The sequence below is a fragment of the Drosophila tropicalis genome, unplaced genomic scaffold (assembly GCF_018151085.1).
Source record: "Drosophila tropicalis isolate 14030-0801.00 unplaced genomic scaffold, ASM1815108v1 contig_593, whole genome shotgun sequence".
NCBI lineage: Eukaryota > Metazoa > Arthropoda > Insecta > Diptera > Drosophilidae > Drosophila > Drosophila tropicalis.
In genome coordinates, this window is record NW_027173070.1 from 7,019,795 (window position 1) to 7,039,571 (window position 19,777).

The following is a 19,777-nucleotide window of genomic DNA, read 5'->3' on the forward strand; positions in this document are numbered from 1 at the left end:
ATAGGTATATATAGATAGATATATATAGAGGTAAAAGAAAATTAGGTGCTTGAGTGGCGGCGCTGGCGCTAGACTCTGACATAAAGCAAACAAAAAGACACCATTATTTTATATTATTATTATTATAACAATAATAGATACGATTATTACTTATTTTTCTACTACTATTCCAATTTCCTAGCCACTATCTGACACGCATTTTTCTTTGGCGCTGGCGTCTCGTCCGCCATCATCATCATCATCGATAAAGTCAACTCCATTGACTGACTGGCAGTCGTTCGGCTCCCATTCCCCCCGATTTCAATTCACTTTATATTGTGCCTTGGTCTTGGTATCCATCGCATTGACTGCACTGTGCAAAATTGCCTTTGACTTTTCATTTATATTGCGCACTTAGATAAGCGCGTGCCGGGTACATTTTGGCATTATAATCAATTGGCCTGCAGGGGGTTCTAATGTTTATAACTGCCCCCCGCCGCCCTGTCCAGCTATCAATTGATATTACACACAGAACTAATGATTAAGAGATATAATTGATATGGGTTTATGACAATGTGACGTTTTTTAATCGATCTAAATCGTTATATGACCAGACCTAAGGTATTCTCAGTTATTTTATGGTAGTTTTTTAATCGGTACAGTAAGTGCATGCAATTTGTGTCGCAATTTTTGTCGAGCAACCATTAAATAATAGTTTATGAGAGTTCCTTGAATACCTCCTTAAAGCGTCTAGAAATAAGGAAAAGTTTGGAAAGTTGTCTTCATAAGCTTTCGTCTTGCATTGCATATCTTAACAATATAAAGGATTCTTGGCATTCTATGATCTATAAGCGGCCTAATCCACCTATCCTTATTATTAACATAATCTTTAATTGGCGTCTAATATCATACTTAAGAATTAAAATATTACTGAAATGTCGTCAATGACCTCTAGGGGATCTTTAAAGATCCATGATCAAGTGAAATGTGGCAACTTCAGAGCAAGATCATTAAAATGGGTTAAGTTATATTATTCCATAGAAAAACTCTCCCTAATGATGAATTTATATATTGGAATATTCAAAAATTATGAATTTCAACAGATTAAAACATTTTATCTTTAAGTCATCAAATATTTAATATAGAAAACTTTGTGGTAAATGGCTAAATATTACTTCATTTAAACCACTTTGACACAGTCTTAAAAAGTCTCCAAGAACTTTTCGTTGAATCTCAATTTCGTTTTTTGTGTTTAGGGCCTCGCCTGCGATCACTTTCGCTTTTCGGATGATTGCATCAACACACAGGCGCACACACACACACACACACACCCATTCACCTGTCATAACAGAGAACCCGCACACATTTGGAGCTTATGTCAACTGCACTGACCCAGTTACATGTACTTATGTATGTGTACACAAATTCTATTCTTCTACTTCGATTTCAAAAGCACTGCAGGAATAAGCTCCAATTTTTTGGCTCTTCTCTGTCTCTGATGCTTGCTTATCAGAAACCAAACTTCCGCTCAGTGTACACAAAATATGACACACCTCCTGGGAGACTCTGCCTACTCCAAGTCTTCTTCTGGAGTCGTTGCAAGCGCCAGGCACAGAGTATGCGGCATGCCTTTTTGTCACATTTAGCTCTTGTTGACAAAGACAGAACTTGTGGGACAGAAACAGGCTGTTTTTTATGATGACAATGACGATGATGATGATGATGATGTTGATGATTATGATTTCTGCCATGCTATATCCCCATATACATATATTCAGTGTGTTGAGAGGGGGGAAAAACAGTTATAAACATCGTTTATTTGAGCTGAAAACAATGCGCAAGACTGCATAATTACTTATTGTTTATTTCCTGTAACATGCAAGGCGAACTCCGACAACAACAGCAACAGCAACAACAATCCACAACCAAAGCCAACGTTGACTTGTCTAAAGTAAATAGAAAATAGGTCTACCTAGTACAAGTTCTTCATATATATATATATATTGTATATGGCTTATAAAAAATGTTTCGTTATTGCAAAACGCATTTTGTCTTATCTGGGCAGCAATGTGGCAACTCTCTTTGCTTGTTCCCCTTCTTAGACGGGGCTAAAAGACAGAAGACAGAGACACATTTCGAATAAAACAAAACAAAAAAAAGGCAAATGTCGATAGCTCTCTATATAGAGCTAGATAGATAAATGCCCGAGGATTGTCAAAGGCTTGAAAAAACCCAAAACGACATCATGACCAGCAATTTGGTATTTACCATACAATTATATTAATATATCAACTAAATCAAACATTAACTCTTAACTTAAACTCTTAAGTGCCACTCATATGGAAAATATTTCAAGAATTTGCATAGTAAACAATCTAATTTTGTTCCGTTGCGTATACGCAACATTCCAATGGCCCCACTATCTAACTCTCAGACATGTGATAGTCATTGTCATAGGTGAGGAAAGCTAATTAGAAGTGACTAAATAATTAGTTGCTTTAACTACCCTTTCAATTAGCAAAGAAACTAGAGCTAAGGTTGGTCTTTTGAGTGGCACACAGTATACCAAAAGTCTATCATATGTTTCTCCAATGTCGTAATGGCGCATGCCACGAGAATCAAATCAATTAGCCCGCTTGTCAAATAATTTGTTATACTTTGGATTAATAAATTTATCGATAAACAAAACAGAAACAACAACGAGTAGTGCGCAAAAATAATAATAGAAAAAAAATCAATTTGGAGAAAAAAAACCCCTCCAGCTATGCCACACGCCAAACGTGTGCTCTTTTTTTTTTTGGTTTCGGTTTTTGTTTTATTTTCGTAATTACTCCCTCTTAATTTCCTGTCAAAAGCGAATCTCTGGCGGAAACTTCACCAAGAGAAAGAGAGAGATATGTTTTCTTGGAAATTGTCAAAGACTGATTAATTAAAGCCCCACATTCTGGCTACAGACCTAAAACTTACACCTAACTGGCAATCTAGCCAAAATGCCGTTTAGGTTTGACCATTTCTATTTTTTGCATACTGAAAAATTATTGTCTATTTTTGGTGCGGCCAGGAGAAAGACAGTGAGAGAGAGAGAGAGAGGGTGAGAGAGGGAGGGAGAGTCAGCGGGCATTAAAAACCCATTTATCAGTCTAAGACCCTCCAAAATTGTACTATGACCAGAGAAGTCAGAGGTCTATTTTGGGTATTCAAATTCTAGTCATATGCCCCAAGGCTCTTATCTTCAATTGCGGTTGCTGGAAGTTGTTTCAGGTTGCGTGTCTCAGGTCAGTTCGACTGGTCAATAACAAAAGCCCTCACGTTTTGGGTGAAGTCACGATTCGAAAGGGAAAGTGTCCAGTACAGTCGTGCCGAAAAACGAACAGTTAGCCCATTGATAATATCATTGGGAAATCTTTTTTAGAGACACTTTAAGTAGGCCCCAAAAATATGCTAAGTTAGTTGAAGCTTTTACTGTCAGAGAGCTCGTGTTGTGCTGGGGTGTTTACGCCACCATAAGCCCCCTGACGAAGATGCATGAGAAGAAGCCGCCAACCACCTACTCGAGAAGCACACTCGCTGGAGGGAAGACAGTCTAGGGGCAAAGTAACAGCAACTAATGCCCCAAGCGATGTTTAACTATTATCACACATCCGCATTAATAGGGAAGGGGCAAACTCTCGAGGGTATGTGTGAGGGTGATGGTGAGGGGGAAGTGATTCCAAAGTTCTCACAACCAATTACGTACCCAGACGCGTTGCCTTACACGACAAGTTAACTCAATTAAAATTCCATTGGCGATAAATGAAGTGGCTGTTGGTGGTGCTGTTGGGTACAGGCATACCCAAAGAAAAATCCCCTCTCCCCCCCCACCAACTGAAGTTCAACCCAACACAATGACATTGTCATTGCCGCCAAACACTCGAAAGATATGTGTGGAGAAACCTTTTCTTGTTTTTTTTTTTTGCAGTGCCAAAAATTTAGCTTATCAATCCACACGCAACGACCTTGCTCTGCTCTCTTCCATTCATTTGGGATTCTCTTGTTGTTGTTGTTGGTTGAGGGTGCGGTATGTGTGGTAAAAGGGTTTTCCAAGAAGTGCCAATGTCACAGGGGAACTTGACATATTTTAACCATGACTATGACTTACAGCACTCTCTAGTTGTTGTTGCCCCAGTTAGCTGGTTATCTTTTTGCGCTTCCGTGTAATTGATCAGAAATGAAGAATGTAACCCTTCAGTCTACTCTTCGTAGCCTTCTTTTTCGTTTTTGCGTTTCGAACTGAAGCGATCAGAGGGCCCGCCACTTGAGACAGTACACTCTAGTAAATGTAGACCTGAGTTAGTGTTACGAATATTGATTGTACATTGATAAAATGCCTTTCGCTTTATTATTGTTTCGGTGTTTGAAATCTTGTATTACACTTACGTCGAAAAATAGTATTCCTAGAACACCTTAAAGACTCTAGATAATTGTTGTTATTGTTGAACGGAAAGTTTTCACGTAATAGTCATTTGCCAAAAAGGTTTCAAAAGCTAACGAGATTACGACAGCAAGTTATGTCTATTAAAATATTAGTTCACGATTTTGTCATTTTCGAGGAGGGATTAAATATATTCGGTAAGAATACCGATTGCACTTAAATTGTGCAATTTGTATTATCATAGCATTCCATTCGATTGAGTCTGTCGAAAATGTTGTAATCTTTAAGGCAAACACAAGTCAATAAAATCGTAACAAAGGCCAATTCATTTTTAGTCATTCTTTGTTGTTCAAGATTTCTAGATTGTTATTTGTCAAATCTCTTTTAGGTAAAGTTTAAAGTTTTGCTAAGGTACTAAGGAACTAAGAACAGGGATTCCAGAAAGCACAATAGGAAAACTATTATCATTATTCAAATTGGAATTAGTAGTCTAACTGGATAAATGGATAATGTATATCAATTTATGTGTGTATATATGAAATCTTAACAATTCCTTGATATAATTAAACTTCCTTTCTGACAATACATTTGCTTTACAATTCAAAATTTTGTAATAAAAATAAAAATTAACTGTTGTACTGTGCATTAAAAAGAATATTAAAAATTCCAGTTGTATCTTTGGGTGGTTTCTTTTTTTTTTTTGGTAGAGTGTTTTTGGTTTTATACGAAGGATGCGATTGATGAAATGTTTATGTTGCATTCCTTTGCGGGTGGGAGTCATCTTGACTGGATGCTTCTTTGGGCTCATGGACATCATATTTGCCAGCATTGGTGTCTTTTGGATAATTAGAGATGACTTTCCACCATTTGTACATGTATTTTTTGCCGAAATGGATACACGAACTTGTGTGGTTTGCTTTTCGATTTGCTTCTATCTGATGTCCTCGAATGATGTAATGTTGATATATGGCGCCATAGCAGTGAGTTGCAAAAGGGAGGGAGTTTCTTATATATTTTCATTTTTTTTTTTTTTGGGGGGTTTGTTTTGTAAAGCGAAAACGTTGGTACATGGGACCCTGGCTGTTGGTTAACTTCTGTGTGCTTATTTGTACTCTGGTTACAGCCTTGTTAAGTGCCTTGGCCATTATTCGTTTAAGTAAGTTTGTTTTATTTTAAGCTTTCGATAATTTAAATAACAATTAACTGCTTGTTGTAGTCATTCTGTGCTATAGCATGCTGGTGGTTAGTTCATTTTATGATGAACTCACCGAAATGCTAGAGGACGATAAGGACTAAATAAAGTAAATTAAAAAAATTAAAAATTTATGGTCAACACTTTGGACTTTGAGCGTGCATCTCATATATGTAAGTAAACAGGATTAAACAGATTTAAAACGACAAAAAGAAAAACAAAAAACACAAAAACGAAGGCTGTCAAAAGCTGCGCTTAAGACTCATTAAAAATCCATTAAATGCGATAAAAGGCAGCACGAAAAGGCAGAAGCAGCAGCAACCGGAGAGCATCTGGGAATGGGCAGTAAAAATGACATACAATTTTTGTGTGTTAATAAGCTTTACCTTTGCCCAAGTCGAACGAGAGCACTTGGTGACAGTTGGGCGGAGGGAACAAATAAAGGCAATGCGACTCCAACTCCATCTCCCACTCCATCTGGAGTCAAGAGCGGGCCACTTAAAAGCTCACTGTGAGAGTGCATTTCGATGTTGCATATGCAAATAAATCAACTGAATGAAGTTTTTGTTTTGTTTTATTTGGTTTGGTTTTGGGTTGCCAAAACGAAACAGTTAAATTAAAAATCGTGATCAATATGTTGCTCGAGATCTGAGATCATTAACTACTAATATAAGGCCACCCATTTTGCAGGCCGAAGTGAGAGAGAGCTATAAAAAAGAAAATTATGTGTGTTATTTACCAGACTGTATACGACTAGAGTAGATACTACTTACTTACTCGGTACTCACACACAGTTGCCTTGCCTCGGGTTGAATGACACCCTGAGTACTGCACACACACACACACACTCTGGCATATAAGCTGCACACTGTGTCAAACATTTATCAGGTAACCGATCGATAAGGCCGTACCCCCAGTACCCAGTACCCAGTTAAAGTCTCAGACCAGAGAGCAGGGCATACAAAGTTGCCGCCAAGTCACTGGCATGGCAAGGCATGCCTTTAGCCAGCTTGCCTCACCTTACCACTTGGGATGAAGTTATCAAGCGACTTTAATACAAAACGTTTCAGTTTCACAACTTTGTTTAATGCCTCGCATAAAATTCACTTTCCATTTATGGAACAGCCGCCGCGCCCGCCTGCCGTGAGTTTTATGAGAGAGTTCTCCAGAAGGTTTTTTTCGTGGGCTTTCCTCTTGATTCTGACTTTTGCAAAATTTATGATGCATCATTAAAAAAAAATGCGAACAAAAAATGTGTCTATAAAAAAATTTTTGCGCTTAATTAAAAAAAAAAAAAACAAAAATATGCTCAGCATATTTTTTGTTTTGTTGGTGTTACCGAATACCTTCGGGTCCAAAAACTATGGGGTAGGACACTTTTTTGGATTTAGTTTTCAACATTTCATAGGAAGTTAAAATGCAAATCGTCGTTTGGCTTGACTACACGCCGCCGTTTTGCTCTCCTCCCCCCTCGAACCTGGTATTTATGGTCTAGGCAATTGGCATCCTTTTTCAGTTTTAACTTAATGAGACTTAAGCAAAAGTAAAAATCATAATTTTCACGCGCAACGAAGCGCAACAAATTGCCTTTGACCATGGGGCGTGGCAACTGTTTTCAAAAGTGGCAAGCAACCAGGCAGTAGGAGTGCCACCACAGTGCACTGTGTTGTGTTGGAGTGGCTCTTAGGGGGGTGGGGCAATGCGACTTACACTTGACCACAAAGAATTTCGATCGGCAAACCAAAGAAAAGTAAACTATTTAACTATATATCAATGACCTTGACCAAGTCATTGGGACTCAGACAATTGAAGGTTTTTCTTAGTAACTTTATCTACCCCAATATTGACGGTTTGACAATAAAATCGTTTACTCTCACTTTTCACTTCATCCACAGTGAATAACTGATTAACTGACTGACATTTTGAAATCAGAACTTAACAGAAAACTACGTCATGACAGCCCACAAAACCAAATAAAAATTTGAGTTGTCATTCTCCAATTGCATGATAATGAAACCAAGGAATTCCCAAAAATTTATGATCTATCATAAATTCAATTTTTATCTTCTTCATACGAGCGAAATCAGAAGAATAAAAGAAAGAAATTATACGAAATTGCAAACAAATGAGAAATCTCTCTATATAAAATTATGATTTCCAGCAACTAAAATTAGAAACTTCTGTCAATAGAGAAATTTATCTAATCATTATCTCACGAATTGACAATGAAATAAATTCGCCTCCTAAAAATAACAATTGTATATGAATTGGAAATATTAGAGGTGATTACTATTTGGACACTTAAACTTGGCCACTTTTATTTCAATTTCGGCGTGGTCGATTGCAAAGAATGAATGTTCCTAAATAGGAACCTTTATGACTTTTAAAATGAGTTGACAACATAAAAAAACAAAGTTTTTACTTATATTACACAAAACGAATCACTGAAATATTTATAAAAGAAATCAAAAAAGTATAAAATGGGAAACAAAGAGCATTCTTTGATTACCATAGATCATTGGGTTCAATTAGTTCGAATCATTCGAAGAATGATGATGATCCTCTTTGATAATGTAAAGAGGAAAATGTGCCTTCTATTTAAGCTTTAATGGGTATGGGAAACCCCTTAGTTAAGTTACTCAATACTCAAAGAAATTAAAAAAATTTGAAGTGTATTCTGATCACATGAGATCACTGAGAGCCAAAAAGTAAGAATTACCACACTTAAACAAAGTTAAAGACCATCAAAGTAAACCAGAAAAACTCAAAAACAAAAGTTAATAAAAGAAATAACAAGAAACACTCAGTAAATGATTATGAATTTAATATTAAGTACTAAATACATATTAAAGACACACACATTAAAGTGAACCAAACAGCATAAGATGCTCAAACCCAATACTAAATCATAAAGCATTCATTTTAAGTGTCACTTTTATCTGATTAGACTGCATTTGCTCCCAACTGGAATCAATAATCACAAATGATAGTCGTTTATGAAATTTGGCAAATTGATTTCTTGAGGCATAAAATATATGAAAAATCTGAAGACACACACATACAAGAATATTCTTGTTTAGTGTATCAGCTTTTGGCATATCAATTTCACCCCAGGACACCCCAAAAAATATACAGGACACAGACAGGAGAGTCAGTTTCTCGACCGAGTGAGAGAAAGGGAGAGAGAGATAGTAGATGAAGAGCGTCTTGAACCCTTTTGCATAAGGCAACATAATTCGTTTCCGTTGAGCCAAAGCAAAACAGAAAGAAAAAACAACAACTACAAAAACAACAAGAACAACCTGCTAGAATGAAGGGTTTCCAGCCTTTTGACAGCTTCCTTTCTGAGCACAGGCTTTTTTTCTTTCGCTTTTTTTTTTTTGTATTTTTGCGGTTCTCTTACCTCGCCTTCTCTCCATCACCCATTTTGTATGTCAGTTGCAAGTTGTGCGTCTTTCCGCTTCCGTTCGACGACAACCGACCCCATAAATCCGTTGGCTCACTGTGTTTGTCTTAGATCCTGCTGCTCCCATCTCCAGTTCCAGTTTCAGCAGTGAAGCTTTAGCTTTAGCTTCTACGTCGCCAGTTATCCTCTACATATTTATTTCTCCTTTTTAAATGTATTTTTTCAGCACTTTTTTTTTTTTTTTTTTTGATTTTATTGCACTGCCACTTGGCAGTTCAATGAACGCATTTGACGGCGCCATTTGCCAAAGCAGGGCGGCCAGTCGAGGCGAGACTCCAACGGGGGATGCCTCCTTCTTCGACATGTTTCTTAAATTTCAAATATTTCCAACATATTACATTCTCATACTCTCTTTCTCTCTGCCTCACCCACCATTTTGACCCACACCCCACACCCTACTGCCTGCTGGCTGCAGAGGCACGCAAACATTTTGGCGCACATTTCCGCAGGAAAATGGCCAAGCGAAATGCCAAAAGGCCACAAAGAAAAAGCAATGAACAAAGTGAACTGGCTATATGAAGAGACCTTCTAGCAATGTTTTCATGTCGTTTGACATGCAACTTTTTCCTCTGTGTGTGTGTGTGTTTGTGTGTGTGGATATATACATATACACATAGGTGAGGGAGTTTTTTTGACTGCTATTTATGACTAGACTTATTGCATGGTCAGATATTCATATGAACTGTGTGACGAAATCAATTTGAAAGTAACAAATCCTTTATAAAATGTTTGAAAATGTGAGCAATTAACTAATTTTTTCAAAGTGCAGACATTTAATTCTCTATAATAGCTTGGTAATGTTACGTCAATCAATCAGTGATAGCTTTAGGCAGAGTAAAGATCTAAATAACTTTGGTTATATCATTTAATATTTAGTTAGTAAGTGTAGTGATATGTGTATACATACGTATGTTTGTGTAGGGAGGAGGGAGCATAACTAAAATGAATCCTAGCTTATCTTAAACGTGCTGACTGCTAAGGCCTTCGGCTTGTATTAGTTGGCTAATACATTATTTGTGATTACTGATATAAGTCTTGTTTGGATGGCAATAAAACTGCATTTAAAATAAAATGATGACACTCACAACATTTATTTTACACTGTAGACTATTCCCTTGGGCTTCCCGATATTGACTGACATCTCTCACGCAACGGACGCACTATTTAGTCCAGTCCTGTCATTAAAAAAACATTCAGTGACGGATAACAAAGGGGGTGAAACTCCAACCAACTCCTATATATGGTTAGAAATTTCCCCTTTTTGATTTTCCAATTTCAAATCGGAATCAAAATGCTCAAAGAAAATCCTATAGGAACGTAAATGGGAGCAAAAATGCTGTAATCCTGTGTAAACATAGCTTTTTGTAGCATACTTTTAGGAGCTGAAACCTCTTTTAAACTAAGAGTACTGCTTAGGTATCGGAAGAAACAACTTTAGAACGGTAATTGTAGTTGTGTCAAGTTTAACAGAATCTTTGGAATTTGTTAATCTTATCTAATGACTTTATAGATCTGGCATGAGTCACCATTTTGGGCCCACTGTAAGCCTTTTGTTGACCTTTTCCCCCAGCGTATTTCAAAGTGAATCCATTATATAATTACAATTAGCAAAGAGATTCAATTTCCGTTCTATTGATGGAACTTTGCAATTTTTGATTACCAAAACCCCCCTCCCCAGGGGACAACGCCTTTGTGTAATAGGAAGAGTAAAAATAAAATTTAATGCAAAACCAAACAGCGTAGTTAATATACATGAAACCAATGTTTAGATTTGCTTTAATCACTTTTATTACTTGTCAAACATGAAAAGCCCGCTGGCTGGCCACACGCCGCATATGCATATAGAAAGAGTGAGATAAACTGAGTGGCGTTGAGGGGAAATAAGAGAGGTGTATGTGTGTGAGTGTGTATTAGGGTAGTACGAGGGTATTTTGTTGACTTTGCGGTTTTTTGTTATTGGCCAGACGCTTGCACAAGGTAAATACTCATACTTGTACTTTGCTTAAAAAATTTTTTTTTTTTTTTCAGATTGTTTTTTTTTTGTTGTGGTTTTGGTATCAAGACCAAAAAGTAACTTCAAGCGTGTGGCCAGCACGTGCCTTCAAAACATGGCAAGGAAAACCACAAGATCCTGTTCTCAGATCAAGTTCCACAACCCCCAAAGAAAGGGGCAACATATCAGCAGTTAAACTATTGATCGTAAATTGTCTTTAAAATCAATTAATGCTCATTAAGTACATTTGCTTTCCGGCAAAAAAGAAAACTTAAAACTCAAGTGGCCGAAATATATATAAGTACATATGTATAGGTAGGTATATTTTATGCCAGTTGTACGTTTTTTTTGTTGATAAGTGTTTGGATGGAGGGAGACAGCTGCCGTTTCGGTTTAATATACGATTCGATAGCAAAGTTCATGCCGCCAAAAGACACTTGTCAATGGAATCTTTCTCAAAAGGAATTCTCACATAATAATTTGTTATTTTTGTACAGATTTATTTATGATTTGTTTTGATTTTGATTTGTTGTCTGAAAACGCAATCTTTATGGTCCTTCAATTAGAATGCCATAAATCCCCACAAATCGAGTTCCTCCTCTGCAATGCGCCAACCATGAAGAGGAAGAACATTTGGGTAGGGCCTGAAATTTTTGCCTTTTTGCACGTCATTTGCCTGATGCCTGATGATGGAGCATAAATTAGGCACATGGTCAGGAAGTAGACTAACAAAATTTGCTCGTAGACATTAACTATAATTGTTTTTGCCACACAAATTCCCTCAATTAGTGTCGTTTGTGGAGGCTCGCCAAAAAAAAAAAAACAAAACACAAAACGAAAAAAAAGTCACTAGAAGCGTTTGAAAAGCGCGTGCTAGCTGGCTTACTTTTTATGAGCGCCAACAATTTAATCGTAATCAGTCATTGATATTGATTGCCAAAGAATTTCTCTATACCCCCGGACACAGCACTCCACCCACCCTCTTTCCAACCGTTTGTTTCTTAGGTCCCCCGCCGCCAACATGTCACAGTTGATTGACAGCTATAACGGCGCTAAAGGCAAATGGCAAATGAATTTCGTTACGTTCATGAGAGATTAGTGGACAATTAGTTGTTGGTCAGCAGTTGGTTACAAAGTTCAAGTGGGCGGGGGGCAAGACAGGCCAAAATCATTAAAGCCAAAAGACAATACAGCCCACCCAAGCAGCTAAATTAGTAACTTTCAATCATTTTTTGCCAGAGTCGGTGAAAACAAAAGATAGAGGAGATAAAAATGAATTGTTTGGTTACAAACAATACTCCGGTCCCATCCCTCTTCATGTTAGCCAATTGAATTGATAACACGTAAGTCTTAGACTTTGATCAACAGCCCAGCTCGATCAGGTGCTTCGCCACTAGTCAGGGAGCACTTTGTAGTATTCCATTTCTTGGAAATCTACGTCTGATTCTATACACATACTTGAAACTTGAAAACTGTTTGCCTAGTCATTGAAGACCATGGCTTTAACTGGGTATTAATCATAAATCCTAAAGCACTTAATGCGCAATTTCCATAAAACAGATCGACAGAAAGTAAGAACTATCGCTGAAGTCCGTCTCAAGTGGTCCATAATATAATTTATGATAACCTCTTGACTTTGACTAGCTTATCGGGCCAAATAGAAAAACCATGCGATTTAGGCTTTAGTTTAAGTTAGCTGAAACATCCCATAGATCCATCGATCAATCAATCAAATGGAAACTAAACCCGCATAACTTTGTCATTAGTAATTAGTCTACAAGTATTTCGCCAATAGAAAATACTTACCTATCACTTGGCAACTTAACATATTTCGATTTGTAATGAAATCTAATCAAATTTCTTTCATTTTTGTTGTTTTTTTTTTTTTTGGCCCCAATCTAAGGTGCACATTTTTCTGTGACGTCACAGAGATAAGAAGCGGTGAGGCAGCAGCAATTGTGACAGTATTTTTCTCCTCTCAGTTGGCAACAGTTTTTGTAGTTTGATAAGTCTAGTAAGTAAAAGAAATGCAAGTAATTGTTTACGACAATTCCTTGCTGATCGTAATTTCACCAGACAAAATCCTCGACTAATTGCCAACAAGAAATAGTTAATCCAATTCAGGATAAGCCAAGACAAGTATCTGTCATCGAGTCGTGTTTAACAATAGCCACATTAATGGGTATTACAAGGACACAGAGCTCATTGTGCTAAAGGGAAACAATGGAAGCAAAAGTCCCTTCCCAATCGATTGACAGTTTTTCGGACCGCGCCCACTTTGCTACTTCCTGACCGAATGGCCAGGAATGGCCGCCCCCATTGTCAATCAATGTTCAATCAAATGGGTTGCTTCATTTCTTTTCTCTCTTTTTTTTTTTTTTTTTTTTTTTTTGGCAACTTCCGTGACACACTTTCAGGAAAATGGTAGGAAGTGTCTGCTGCTACCATGCGGGTCTGGATCTGACCCTAATCCCCCATTTAAACTCAACATCGTTTCAACATTTAGGGGTTGTTGTAGTTGTTGTTGTTGCTGGCTTGGGTGTGGGTGTTAACCGTTTGATGGCAATTCCCATAATTGAGATTGAGATTGAGCCCATTAATGGCCAAGCATTAATTCCCCTAGAAAGCAAATGCCAGAAACTATATAGCCACCACTTAAGACCATCCCAGCCATGGCAATATCCTCCAGTTCCAAGGGTTCCACACTTTCATATTGGGTAGGTAAAAAGTGTAGGAAGCCCGAACGCACTGCCAATTCATGGACATTATGCGCCAGCTTATACTGTAGACCAGTCTCAAAAAGTCGCTGTATATGCCGATTATAGAGACGTTCCAGTGGCCAATTCTGTTTGAATACCTGCACGGCCCAGGTGCAACCAATTGGCTTGGGTAACTTCTTCATGCGTGGTCGTATCAAGAACTTTTCCTGGTACAAATAATAGTCCATTCGGTCCTCTGAGTCAACGTAGGCATAATTGGCATCTAGGGCATCACGGTGCTGCTTCTGAACTAGCGCATCCACAAAATGAAACCGTTCACGTAACTCCGCTGAGCCGCCGTACACAGAGTTAGCCTCGATATTGTGTTGCTGGAAAAGTATACTGACATTGGCTGCCTTCAAATCCGCCAAAGTATTCATCGGTTTGTGATAGAGTTTTGTGGTCAGCATCATGGAGAGTAAAGCCACATACAAACTAGAGAGCACAAATCCCGTAGTGAAGAGCAAAAGTAGCACGTACAGCTTGGAACTTCTCGAAAGTGTCCTGGGCAAGCGCATTGTTATACTCAATAGGCTTTGTATGGCCAAGAGAATGTATTGACCCACATTCCAGTTACCATAGAATAGTCTATGCATAAGCGAAGCCATCATGCTTATATAAAGCACACTCCCTCCTATGCAGATCCACACATAACCATCGAAGGGTCGTACAAAATAATAAAACTTATCAATGGCGTTGCCATAAGGTGCCATAATGGCCACGCGATTCATGCGAACTGGATGACTGCTGGCAAAACGAAAGTTCTTGACAAAAATACTGCCACAAGCATCGATTTGGTTGCTCTCCACCAAGGCGAGGCATTCCCGGGTAGAATAACGCACAAGGCCTGGAAAATGCACCGCCTGAAAAGTGGCATTATAATGAAAGGCAAATAACTTGAATGCATTAATGACGCTGCCCTCATAGGGACTTTTAGAGATCTCAGTCGATTCCACCACAAACGAATGCGGTGGATCATTGGTAACCAAGACACGCACTGGATAGCCCATGAGATTCGATCGATGACGTTGTTGCAAATACTTCTCCAGAGTTGTGGTTTCAATCCGTCGAGATCCGTACCCTTCCATGCTCCAAAGTTGGGTGTCCAGTGAGTTGTATGCGATGACATGAGGAAAACCCGTCTGCCAATATAATTGCAAGACATCAGCATAATCCGTCCCATTTGACCAATCAATCAGTAAGACATCATTAAACTGTCTATCCCTGAGATATTTCAGCAGATTAGCAGCAATTAATTGATTAATTTGAAGGTCCTCCGACAGCTCTGTGATGATTAGAACGGGTTCATCTTGTCGATTTCTAAACTCTTCGCTCAAATTCTGTTGCAATAGCATTTGAGGGTGATCTTGATTCACATTTGTGCTTAATTTGTCGAGCATTTCCTTTGTGTAACCATAATAGATAATGGTTTTAATATCCAAATCCTGATTTAGTTGGTCTACCACACTTGTCAGATGACTTGAAAACAATTTAAGTAGGAATAAACTTGCCACAAAACGTTCGACCAACATGTTGAAAATCTCAATGATGATTGATCAAATCAAATTGATTTTCATTGACAAAGTTAACTAAGAATAATGAGTCAATTAAATTTAATTAATTTGCCATTAATTAGTTGTCTCACATAATTATGGGTAAGGAACAAATAACAGGGGTTCAAAACCTTTCAGCATTAATTAAAGCTGTAATAATTGAATTAAGTTAATGAATAAGGAAAATAAATAGTGCTTGTTTTAGAGACTACTCGAGTTCTAAAATAGTTGCCATTAAATGTATTTAAAGTTAAATCTTTATTTTCAACAATATTATTTAAGATTTTGAGAATATTTAAAGATAATAATTGCATATTTGCAGAAAGAGGTTTAAAACCCATTAAATTTTCTAATTTATTTTGTGTACAGAGGTCCTCAAACTAAAGTTGGTTTCTTTTGTGTTCGGGATTATTTGATATCTATAATCTTATGTCGATTGGGTCTATATTTTAATCTCTAAAGTAAGAGATAATTTGTTTTTGGATTATGAATTTAAGTTATGCCGTTTTGAGATCAAGTTACTGAACTTCTCTTTTAGTAGAAGTTTAAAACGAGTTTCCTGTTACCAAATGCCAACTTAAACTAGGTTAATTGTTTGTTTAGAAACATCAACGGCCCGACTTGTCTAATTGCTGACTAACATGAAACAATTTTTTGTTTAATTTTTCACCATTTGACATTTTTTAATTTAACACTAAGAATAATTTGCATGGCAGGACAAACATTGAAATTGTTTTAGAAAAGGCTTTAATGACTTCTAATTATATTTAATTTATCAGACCAAAAAAAGATTTCGATTAGATACTTTAATTATAATTGTAAAGCCTAAAGTATAATTTATATGTATTTATACCCCATTGTATTCTGAAGTTTAAAGTTTCGGGGGATTCCACTAGATCGATCCTATCTGCCTATGTATCAGATTTTATCTCACAAACATTGTATATAGTATTCTAGTGATGAAATGAAATTAAAAAACTGGAATGGAATTTATACTTTTCTTTAGGTATTAAATAAGATCAACCATAAACAAATATTAGAAAAGCCAACCATTCTTAATAATTCCAAGAAATATTAGCAATTCTCTTTTAATACCAATTATAATTCTTGTGTTTTTGAACTAGTAAAAACTACTAAGCCCAATCATTGACTAGGACTAGGTCTCGACTTGTCTTATGCTATTTATACTGTCAGTTCAGTCTCACAGAGAGGGGAAACGGAAACCGCTTAAAAACAAAAGAAACGATTTGCATTGGAAATTGTTAACAGGGCTGTTGGCCACTGCTTATTGCTGTTGTTGCTTCTGTTGCTCTAACTCCTAACAGTTCATACAACAGGTTCGAACTGTAAATGGATTTTCTCGCATGCAATAAAAACCAAAAATGAAATCGCTCTCTCACACACACACACAACGGGCCTTAAAAATATATATGCGCAAGTTTTTCAAACTGTTGTTGCTGCTGCTGCCTCTGATGTTGCTGCTGCTGCTGTTGCTGTTGCTGCTATTGCTGCTGCTGCTGACTCTGTGTGGAAAGGAAGAAAAACACAACACCAAAAAAATGTCGCACGTTTCGTTTGGGTTTTAGTCTCGATAATTCAATCGCCCTGCAAAGACGTTTAAATTCAACGTCACTGCCTTTAAAACGAAAAAAAAAAAAATATTAAACTGTGAGGGAAAGGAAAACCAAACACAACAACAACAAAAATATAGGAAAAACGTGAATCGGTATCGCTGAATGCTTAACTTGGATTAGTTTTACAGTTAGCTATCGTGTCTATCAATTTACGTGCAAATTTCGAATCGAAAGAAATAAAATAATTTTTGAAAATATTCGCCAACGGAAACGGAAGTGCATAAAATGACCTATGACAAATTGCAAGTGTCAATGTGTTGTGTTTATGTGGCCATAAATGTGCTGATAAATGGGCAAAAGAAATGAAATTTGATTACAATAAATGATCAATCAAAGTTAGGAATACGAAATTCAATGAAAGTGCTTTAACAAATGTCAATGTCAGGCAACAAATCCAGCAATTGCCGGCTCTTAATCGTGCGAGATCAATTGAAACTAATTATATAGAGAATAATATATATTAAAGTTTCTTTAGTTTACTGCACTTGGTTGGCAGTAAATGGGTTAAAATTATGTACATTAATCGCCGAATGAATGTCGAATCAGTTAAAGAGACTGCTGCTTTTTATTGTAAGTATTCCCCACTCCCCCATACCTCACCTCCCCCTTAAAACCGTTCCATATGTACAAGCGCCATGCCACTTCAAGGCTATTCAGCCTCAAACTGTTTTAGACTTCTTCATTCACAAGAACCGCCAAGTATCGGTCACAAATTAGCCAAGTTACAAGCTACTACCTATCGACAGCAATTAACCCCCCCCCCCCTCGTTCCAACCCCACCGACCGTTTACAAACCGAAATCTTATCAACAAAATTGAAACTCTTGCTCTAAGTAACCTCGTTTCGGATGCCAAGTTAAGGCAAGTTTTGGCCCCATGTGCTTTTCCATAGTTTTCCCATAAGTTAACTTACCTAGTTGAAGATACTGTTAAAGGGTTGTCACACAATGAGGAGGGGGTGGGGGAGGGTCGTTATATTGTGTGTGGGGCAAAACGCATTATTTTGTAATTATCGACAGAGTTCTAATAAATAAAACGTAGCAAGGCCCCGCACACAATGAGTTTTATTTTTCTTCGTCTTTTTTTTTTTCTTTTTTGTTTGTCGGTGTGGGTTCAAAATATGTATCTATACAAGTGAGTGTGTGTGTGTGTGTGTGTGTGTGTGTGTGAGTGTGTAGTTTTTTTTTTTCTGGGTTGATGAAATTATGAATGAAGATAAGGTGTGTCGGTAGGGTGGGCGTTTACTTTAGTTTGTTTATGAATCTTATCTATATCTTTAATGGAAATTTGCATAAATTCCTTGAACAAGTTTCATAGTCTCAAATAAAAGTGTTTCAGATGAGCCATGCCAACTTGTCCACTTGTCCAATTTCTGTGATCCTTTTACACCAAATACATATATAGAAGACAGACAAGTTAATACTAGTCGATACTATACTTTATCTAGGCTCTTCACTTCAACTGATTTACAACCTGACCTGGCACAATAATAAACAAACAAAAAAAACAAAATTAAATCAAATGTAAAGAATGGAAAAATGAGGGGAAAAATAGTTATGAAGACTACGTAAAGCGCCGCCAAGTCGCAAACAATAAATTCATTAAATCAGAGAGAGGTGCGATTATTAATGAATGTAATAAAATATTAAAAAAAAGAAGGGGGAAAAAAAACATAAAAGAAAACAACTAATCAAACATGATAAATTACCACAAAAGCAAGGTAAAGGGGCACAGAGGGGGGATGCCGGAGGAACTAAAGTTTAAAGGGGAGAGGGAAATTTGCTACCGACATACACAAAGTAAGGGGGGATGACAACACCTCATAAAAATGTCTAAAAAACTAACGTGCAACAATAATAACAACAGCAACACGTCCACCAATAACAACAACAACAAAATGTGAAATTCTTTTCTTTTGTCATGACAAGTTGTAAACATTGGTATGCAATTTAGGTTTTTTGTGTATCTGTTAGATACAATATTGATGGCTTGTTTATAGATACAAGACAAGATACACGCCGATAACATGACGATAAGAGATACAATTTCTTCTTCTTCTTCTTTTTCTCTCACCCACACTAACTCTTTGCCCTTCTCTCTCTCTCATTCTCTTTCTGTTCAATTCCAGGTGGTGATTTCAGGTGCATTATGTACAGAAGATTACGTAATAATGTCACAGTGTGCACACAACAAAGCCATACACCTAGCTGCAGAAGGAACAGTCTCAGTGACAGACATTTCACAGATACGTAAGTAGACCAATAAATTTACTACTTCTACCAATGGAAGAAAACAGAAATCCCAATCGAAACCCTACCTCAAATGCAGTTCCAGATCCAGACTCATCCCCGACCCACATCATCTCTGTCTCTTCGGCTCGTTCAAGTGTTTCCTTGTTGTTTATCAAAACGTCTACAGGAAATGGGGTAAAATTCGGTCTTTCACATACGAAAATATCCCCGAAATTCCGAAAAAGTATCAACAAATCGACAATAGTTGTTTGTTGCTGCTTTCATTTCCATAACAATGCAGTCAAAAATAAATGTTGAATATGATGGCTGTCTAGGGCAGACCACTTGACTTGGTCAACTACGTTTTGGATACTCTAGCAAAGAGGTTTACACATATGCAATGATGCTGGAAATGTGCAATAAATTCAAGGACTACATTTAAAATTATCTACTTGATCCTTAAACTTACTGTAAAAGGTTGAGCCGTTTAATAGATAGATTCTTTTCTAAAAGACTAAATATATATGGTAGGACAAAGCTGGATTTAGTCATTCCTTTGG

The 19,777-nt window shown here is 37.2% G+C and overlaps 2 protein-coding genes across 3 annotated transcripts in view; one reads left to right on the plus strand and one right to left on the minus strand.

Moving 5' to 3' along the window:
* Nucleotides 1-19,777, plus strand: part of ths (thisbe) — a 67,602-nt gene that overhangs the window by 22,442 nt on the left and 25,383 nt on the right. For both annotated transcript variants that reach the window (XM_068291094.1, XM_068291095.1), the window contains exon 4: nucleotides 19,115-19,235. In XM_068291094.1, coding sequence (XP_068147195.1) covers nucleotides 19,115-19,235 — 121 coding nt within the window. The remainder of the gene's footprint in view (nucleotides 1-19,114; nucleotides 19,236-19,777) is intronic.
* On the minus strand, nucleotides 13,638-15,332 carry Ir48c (Ionotropic receptor 48c). Its single transcript, XM_068291274.1, has one exon. The coding sequence runs from the start codon at nucleotides 15,330-15,332 to the stop codon at nucleotides 13,638-13,640; it is 1,695 nt and encodes a 564-aa protein (XP_068147375.1).